A 7,920-nucleotide genomic window follows, 5' to 3' on the forward strand; every position below is an offset into this window, starting at 1 on the left:
AAAAACACCTTGGTGGCTCAAGACAAAGACATAATTCTGAAGTGGAAATATAGATGGGGTAACACCTGGGACACACGAGGCTATGCAATACTGAGGTAATGGGCTTAGTTGGCGGGGGAAATGGTTGAACCACCGTACTTCCAGCATTCCCCGCTGGCTGACACACTCAGTGGTGCCAGACCCAAACTTCCAGCGAGTGCAAGTTAAATGACTCATAACAAAGCACAGAAGGCATCTCCATAATGTGGTGCAAGCTAAACCAAACACAAGGCTCCCTTTCACAACAGGCCTCCCAGTCTTCATGTGCAAGACGGCAAGAATGGTGTAAAATTTCAGCTCTGTGACCCAACTGCCATACTCCATGGCAATTAAAATACTTGTACTTCACTGCTGATGTCTCAAACCCGTTTGCTGCTCAAGCTAGTGATATAGAACACATCTAAAGACCCTCCAGTCAAGGCCAAAGCAAATTGCTTTCTGATAAGGAAAGGTGCCTGCTAAACTGTTACACTTTTCAGTCTGTCACACCAGAGAAGAGAAACAAGAGCATTTTCATGCTCATCTGTGCAGGTAAAGAAGTAACGGTAGATTAGAGATGCATGTGGAGATCTGTCTGAGGGGCTTCACCAGGAAAACCACAAGGCAGGGGGAGAATAAGCACATCCAGGCTGAAGACACTAAATGAACTGTTCAGAGAGCAATCCCCTCCTGGCCAATCCTCAACATCTTTCATTACTGTAATCATGTCAGTATTTCGGTTGTAACTCACATAGGAATAGAAAGACTTAGAATAATTAATGATTGCTAAAATGAGAAGGCGTGCAAAACTCACAATATGCCTGCAATTAAAGCTTTTAGGACCCAAAGCATTCAGTACCCAAAATGTATTTGGCCATTGCTGTGCCTATAGTAGCCAAACTTGAGCACTATGGCCAATCCTCTCTGAAATTCCTAGAGAAGCAGCTTCGAGGAAAAAAAAAAACAAACAATAAAGTTTGAAGTATACAGGCTGAAAGGTTCTTTCTACTTAATGAATCAGCAGACTTAGCATTCAGGTGTTCTGCTGTGCACTAATATTCATAAAATACTCATTTAAAACGAAATACATTAAACAGCTTATTTAGAAAGGAAACACGTAAATAATTACTGAATAGAAGCTATACCTCTGCTCGCTGCGTGCGGGGCAAAACAGACGATTTTTCAATGGCATAAACATCCACCAAGTAGAGACGTGCTCCTTGCTCCCTGTCCAAAATGGCAGCAGTCTGGATGACACCTGTATGGCGCCCGATGGTGAAGAGGCGCCCCAGGCTCTTATCTTCACACCGGACGGACACGATGTAATATTCCACCTGAGCTTCAGAACCCCGCGGACTAGCCGCTTCTATAGATATCACGTTTGTCCCAATAGGCTCACCTTCTTTTAAGATAGTTATGTATTTCGGCTGTGTGAAAATAGGCCCATCAACCCCTTGCAGAATTATAGTCATTTCAGTGGTAGATTTCCTCCTTTCGGGGCCAAGATCCGTGGCAGAAACTATGAGATTGTATATGAGCTGAGAGGGCACCAAAGCTGATGCTACTCTTAGGTCTCCGCTATAGCGATCCACGATGAAGGTTTCGGTATCTCCATTGATTATTTCATATTCCACCTCTCCATTGGCGCCCTCATCAGGATCTGCAGCAATAATTGTCGTTAGGATTGAACCGATCACAACCGAAGGGTCGGCCGCAAGAGCGTTTTGAGATATGAACACAGGAACATTGTCATTTTGATCCGTCACTAAAATGGTCACGTTCTTCAAGGCAAATCGTCTGGACTCCACAGGAACAGCCTGATCAGTGGCTTTGACTGTTAATTCAAAGAGATTAGCAAACTCCCGATCTATTTCAGCATTGGTAAATATCGTCCCTCTGACTTCATCTATACGAAAATGATTACCTCTTGGCATCTGTTGAATGATTGCATATGCCAACTGCCCATTAATATCCGCATCTGGGTCATGAGCAGTCACAGAAATGACAGAGCTACCAATAGGAATGTTCTCAATAATAGATTTAAAAATGTCCCCTGGAGGAAAATTAGGAGGGTTGTCGTTAAAATCCCTAACATGTATTACCACTGACATCGTAGATGACCGTGGTGGCCTTCCGTGGTCTTTTGCTGTTATATTTAGCTTATACAATGACTGCGTCTCAAAGTCCAATTTCTTTGCAAGAAAAATACTACCAGTGTTGGGACTGATACTAAAGGTCCCGTGATTGTTTGTCCCTGTAATGCTATAATGGAGGTCAGCATTGTCACCAGAATCAGAGTCAGTGGCAGTGACAGAGGAAACAAGTTCACCAACTCTCATGTTTTCCAAGACATCCACTAACAAAGTTGATTTAGGGAAGGAAGGACTGTTGTCATTCTCATCCAATACATCAATGCTCAACGTGCAAGTTGAACTTAGGGAAACTGCTCCAGAGTCTACTGCTTGGATGATGAGAGAATACGATGCAGTAGCTTCATGATCTAGCTTGCCTACTAAGGTCACCTGGCCTGTGCTACTATCTATTGCAAACTGTTTTTCTTCATTTCCCTTGATTACAGAATAGTGAATCAATCCATTATTCCCTTCATCAACATCTGAGGCAGAAACCCTCAGAACCTGTGTTAGATTTGCTGCCAGTTCTGATATAGTAGCTTGGTAGAGATCTTTCAAAAATTTGGGGGCATTATCATTGATATCTTTCATGTAGATTTGTACAGTTGCCTGATCCTTTAGAGGCTTTGGCAACCCCTGATCTGTTGCTATTACTGTAAGACTAAATACCGCAGCTCCCCGCTGTCTCATAAGAGCTTCCCTGTCAAACTGGTGAGTGCTTCTTATTTCTCCAGTTACTGTGTTCAGCTCAAAATCTGGTTGCATATGCTCAAATGAATACCTGACTTCACCATTTGGCCCAAAGTCTTTGTCTACAGCATTTATTTTACCCACATATGAACCACCTCTCTGCTCCTCTTCAAAGTAAAACACATAGTTGGTACTGTTGAACAATGGCCTGTTATCATTTACATCCTCCAGAATTACCGTAACATTCACAGTAGCATTGAGCGGTTCTACCGCCCTATCAGAGGCAACAACCAGTAACACGTATCTTTCCTGAAGCTCACGGTCCAGTTCACTCTTTATGTACAGCTGTCCATCTGGGAAAATGCCAAAGGCATCCCCCGTATTTCCTTCAATTATACTATAAGCTATCTCACCATTCACTCCTGAGTCTTTGTCAGAAGCCTGCACCTTGAAAAACCGGGAATTCACAGGCTCTGACTCCAGAATAGTAATTTCATAGGAAAGCTGGTCAAACACAGGAGGGTTATCATTCACATCATGGACAGAGACAGTCAGGATAAAGTTGGAGGACAGCTGTGGCACTCCCATATCCGAGGCCAGGATTTCAACCTGGTAAGACCCAGCATTTATGTCCAGTGGTCCTATTAAGCTTATGGCACCTGTTTGTTCATTGATTGAAAACAAGCCCTTTGGGTTTTGCTTAAGGCTGTAAAGAACCATGCCATTAACACCTTCATCGGGATCAAGAGCTTTAGCCTGGAATATGGTATGCCCAGCTTTCCAGTTTTCAACCACGTTTACACTTTCCACCGCGTGAATGAAGTGCGGAGAATTGTCATTTAAATCTTTGACTGTTATATTAACCACGGTGTCTCCAGTAATCGCCCCGCCACTAGCCACCACTTTCAGCTGGTAAAACGCTTGCTCTTCTCTATCAATAATACTGGCTGTGGTGATCTGCCCCGTCACTCTGTTGATGGTGAACATGCCCCTTTGGTCACCTGTTGTAATAAGGTAACTGATATTGGTGTTGAGGTCCATGGTGGAAGCAAAAACAGTACCTACGTGGTAACCCAGGGCAACATTTTCAAATACAACAAAACTGTACATGCCCTGGCTGAAAACAGGTGGATTGTCCTGAGTGTCCAACACAGTGATGGTGACAATGGCCTGGTTCTGTGACTGCAGATGACCACCATCAGTGGCCACAATCTGCAACTGGTACGCAGTTTTCTCCTCCCTGTCAAGAGCTATTTTAGTTGTGATGACCCCTGTCTGGCCATGGACCTGAAACCTGGAAGTATCTCCAGCTGAGATACTGTACTTGACAGTCCCGTTGGGTCCCAGATCAGGGTCAGTGGCAGACACTGTGGTTACATAGGTTCCAGCTGGCTCATTTTCCTGGATATGGGCAAAATACTGGACAGGATAAAACACAGGGCTGTTGTCATTCACATCCAGGAGGCTCACGTTAACCCGAGCTACTGAAGAAAGGGGAGGAGAACCCAAATCAGTAGCCAGGACCTGCAGGGAAAAGTGAGCCTGCTCCTCCCTGTCCAGCTGTGAGATGGTGCTGAGCTTGCCCGACACCGGGTCCAAGCGAAAGATCCTGCGAGGGGACACCAGGGGCGGGCCAACCGCTGCCACTGCTGGCTCAGCTTCCTGCAGGGAGAAGCGGACAGTCCCGTTGTCCCCCAGGTCCCCGTCTGTGGCACTCAGGACCAGCAGCTCAGTTCCTGACGGGGAGTTTTCAGCCAGGGACACCTGGTAGCCCTCAGGCTGGCTGAAGCGAGGCTTGTTGTCATTGACATCCAGGATGGTCACCACCAGCTGCGCGTAGGAGAACTTGGGCTGCACCCCCTGGTCACGCGCGCTGATGTTGAGCACTACCTCAGAAGCAGTCTCTCGGTCCAGCCCAACGGAGGGGGACACACCTGCAGCATGCCCAGCGGTGCCACCCTCGGGGCCGGCTGTGGTGACCAGCCCGCTGTGCTCGCTGATGCGGAACCAGCCGAGCTCGTTGCCCGAGACGATGCTGTACTTGAGGTTGGCGTTGAGGCCTGAGTCGCGGTCTGTGGCGCTCAGGCCCCGCACGTAGCTGCCCAGCGGCACCTCCTCACTGATGTTCACCCTGTACACCGACTGCCCGAAGACGGGGGGGTGGTCATTAATGTCATTCACAAAGATCACCAGGCTCGCCACCGACGAGCGGCTCACAGGAGCTGCCACCACGCCATCGGAGGAAAGGGAAGAAGTGGGGGACCCCGGGGGTGGCGGCGGGGCCCCGTAGTTATCAGCCACCGCCACCGTCAGGTTATAGGCAGGGATGCGCTCCCGGTCCAGCGCGGCTGCTACCTTGATAAGGCTGAGGTTGGGTACCTTGCTGCTGTGCACCTCAAAGTGCCGCTGCTCGTTGCCCGCCAGGATGGACACGGAGATGTTCCCATTGGCGGCAGGAGAGTCAGCGTCGCTCACCGTCAACAGGGCCACCACAGTGCCGGGGGCTGCGTTCTCATCCACGGAAGCAAAGCGGGAGGTGGCCGGGAAGTAGCGGAACTTCACCCGGGGCTCGTTGTCATTAACGTCCAGCAGGCGGATGAGGGCCTCGGCACGGCCGCTCAGCGCGGGCACCCCCCGGTCCGTGGCCTGCACCGTCAGTGAGTACTGCTGGCGCGTCTCGTAATCCAGGCGCTCCCGGATGCGGATTACCCCGCTCTCAGGGTCCACTTCGAACGGGAGGCTGCCAGCCCCCTCCCCACCACCACCACCACCATCACCTCCTTCCAGGCGGTAGCGGATGTCAGCGTTGGTGCCTTCATCAGCATCAGTTGCTGCCACCTGGAGAACGCTGGCCCCCACTGGTGCATCCTCAGGAACACGTGCCTGGTAAAGGGTCTGGCTGAAGATGGGTGGGTTGTCATTGATGTCCTGGACGGTGACGTTGACCTGCAGGTACCCGCGGCGCCGGGGCTCGCCCTTGTCCTCCACCTGCACCAGCAGCTGGTAGGTGGGGGTGGCCTCGCGGTCCAGCCCACCCCTGGAAACCAGGTGCAAGAAAGCTCCTTCACCGCTGGGGTTGAGGGTGACGTTGAGCCGGAACCGTCCCTCCTCGTTGCCGGCCACGATGCGGTAGGAGCTGTGGTCCACGCCGTTGGTGCCGCTGTCGGCATCAGTGGCCGTGTCAAGGATGAGCTGCCGCCCGCTGCCCGTGTCCTCCTTGAACGTCACCACGATGGAGGGGTCGGGGAAGACGGGTGCGTTGTCGTTGAGGTCGAGCACCAGCACGCGCACCTCGCTGGGGTAGGTGGGCTGGCTGGAGAGCACCACCAGGTCCACCACGGCGCTGGCCAGGCTCTCGCGGTCGATGGTGGCGCGGGTGTGCAGGGCGCCCGACGTGGCGTTGATGGCGAAGAGTGCATGGCGCTCGCTCAGCCGGTAGGTGAAGCCGGGCCGGGTGGCGATAGTGCCCACCCAGGTGCCCGCCGGCTGCTCCTCCAGCACCTGGAAGACCTGCCGGGGCTCGGCGGCGGCGCCCAGCGGCAGCAGCGGCAGCAGCAGCGGCAGCAGCAGCGGCGGGGCCCCGCGGCCGGCGGCGGGGCGGCCCATAGCGACCGGGGGGGCGCCGCTCGGGGCCCCTTCCCTCGCTCCCTCCCCGCGAGGCTCCGCTCGCCCTGCCCGCCCGGCGCCGCGCTCAGGGGCCGCGCCGCTCCTCCTGCGCCCGCCGCCGCCGCTCGGGGGCCGGGGGCCGGCCGGGGGCTGCGCTCCGCATCGCCGCTCAGCAGCGGCCGCCGAAGCTCCTCAGCAGCGGCCGCCCCGCCGCCGCCTCCTCCATGCCCGGCCCGGGCGCCCAGCGGCGGCCCGGGAGACGCTGCCGAGCCCCCGCCGCCGCCCCCCGCCGGCTCCGCAACCCGCGGCCGCGCCTCCCGCTGCCGCCGCCCGGCCCCAACTTTGCGGCGCGTTCATGGACCCCTTCCCTCTTGACGCCCGGGACCGCTCCCCCCCGGCCGCCCATTGGCCGCCAGGCGCCGAGCAACGCCTCCATCCCCGCCCGCCGCCCGCCCGCCGCCCGCCCACCGCACGGCACCTGGGGCAGGCGGGCACCGGCGGGGGGGCACGGCACGGACCGGGGTGACCCGACGGGATGGGGAACGGGGGGACCCCGGGACACGGGTGGCGGGGCGGCCGGAAGCGCTCCGGGGCTGCTCGGGGGTCACTTAACTTTGTTTTGCTTTGTTTGGTTTTATTTTATCTTATTTTATTTTACTTTATTTTATTTTGCTTTGTTTTATTTTATTTTTTATTGTTATTTTTTCTTGATATTATTTTTTCTTATTATTGTTTTTATTATTATTATTTCCCTTCCCTTCCCTTCCCTTCCCTTCCCTTCCCTTCCCTTCCCTTCCCTTCCCTTCCCTTCCCTTCCCTTCCCTTCCCTTCCCTTCCCTTCCCTTCCCTTCCCTTCCCTTCCCTTCCCTTCCCTTCCCTTCCCTTCCCTTCCCTTCCCTTCCCTTCCCTTCCCTTCCCTTCCCCTTTCCCTCCTTCCCCGTCCCAGCCCGGTCCCGTCCCGTCGCGGCGGAGCGGGGGGGCAGCGCGGGGGCCCCGCACAACCGCGTTCCCCGAGCGCCCTCTGCTGCCCGCCGGCCGCCCCTGCCCGAAGCAAGGGGAAAGGAAAGGAGAAGGGAAGAGAATATACGGGGAGCTAGTTCAAAGCACCAGGTCTATGCTATTCCACACTCTTGCAAATAATGCCCGTCAATGCCAGGTGCTGGAGTAATGGAAGGTGCCTCTTTCATCGCATAAGCACAAACAATAAATGCAAGATTCTGCAATTATGCACGATATTAAACTAAACAATATCCACGCAGTATTACAGGCCACGCAATTTAATAGTTGCAGTTATGTTGCTGATCTCACATGATGACTTTAAATATCAGCACGTTGTTTCAGAAACGGAATTTGCTTAAGCCTTTTGTGCCTGTGGATGTAAAACTGTCCTTGGTGTATCTCTAGATACAAGCCACCCACAACCATTAAAAAAAAAAAATCCTTAAAGCATTTCAGCACATCTAAATTTCATAGG

General features: G+C 53.1%; 1 protein-coding gene across 2 annotated transcripts in view; it reads right to left on the reverse strand.

Annotated features, from left to right (window-relative positions):
* Window positions 1-6,826, reverse strand: part of FAT4 (FAT atypical cadherin 4) — a 142,951-nt gene extending 136,125 nt beyond the window's left edge. For both annotated transcript variants that reach the window (XM_080591933.1, XM_080591934.1), the window contains exon 1: window positions 1,164-6,826. In XM_080591933.1, the coding sequence (XP_080448059.1) occupies window positions 1,164-6,446 (5,283 nt within the window). In that variant the 5' untranslated portion in view covers window positions 6,447-6,826. The remainder of the gene's footprint in view (window positions 1-1,163) is intronic.
* Window positions 6,827-7,920: the final 1,094 nt, after the last annotated feature.

This window comes from Anser brachyrhynchus (genome assembly GCF_964034855.1).
Source record: "Anser brachyrhynchus genome assembly, chromosome: 4".
Classification (NCBI taxonomy): domain Eukaryota; kingdom Metazoa; phylum Chordata; class Aves; order Anseriformes; family Anatidae; genus Anser; species Anser brachyrhynchus.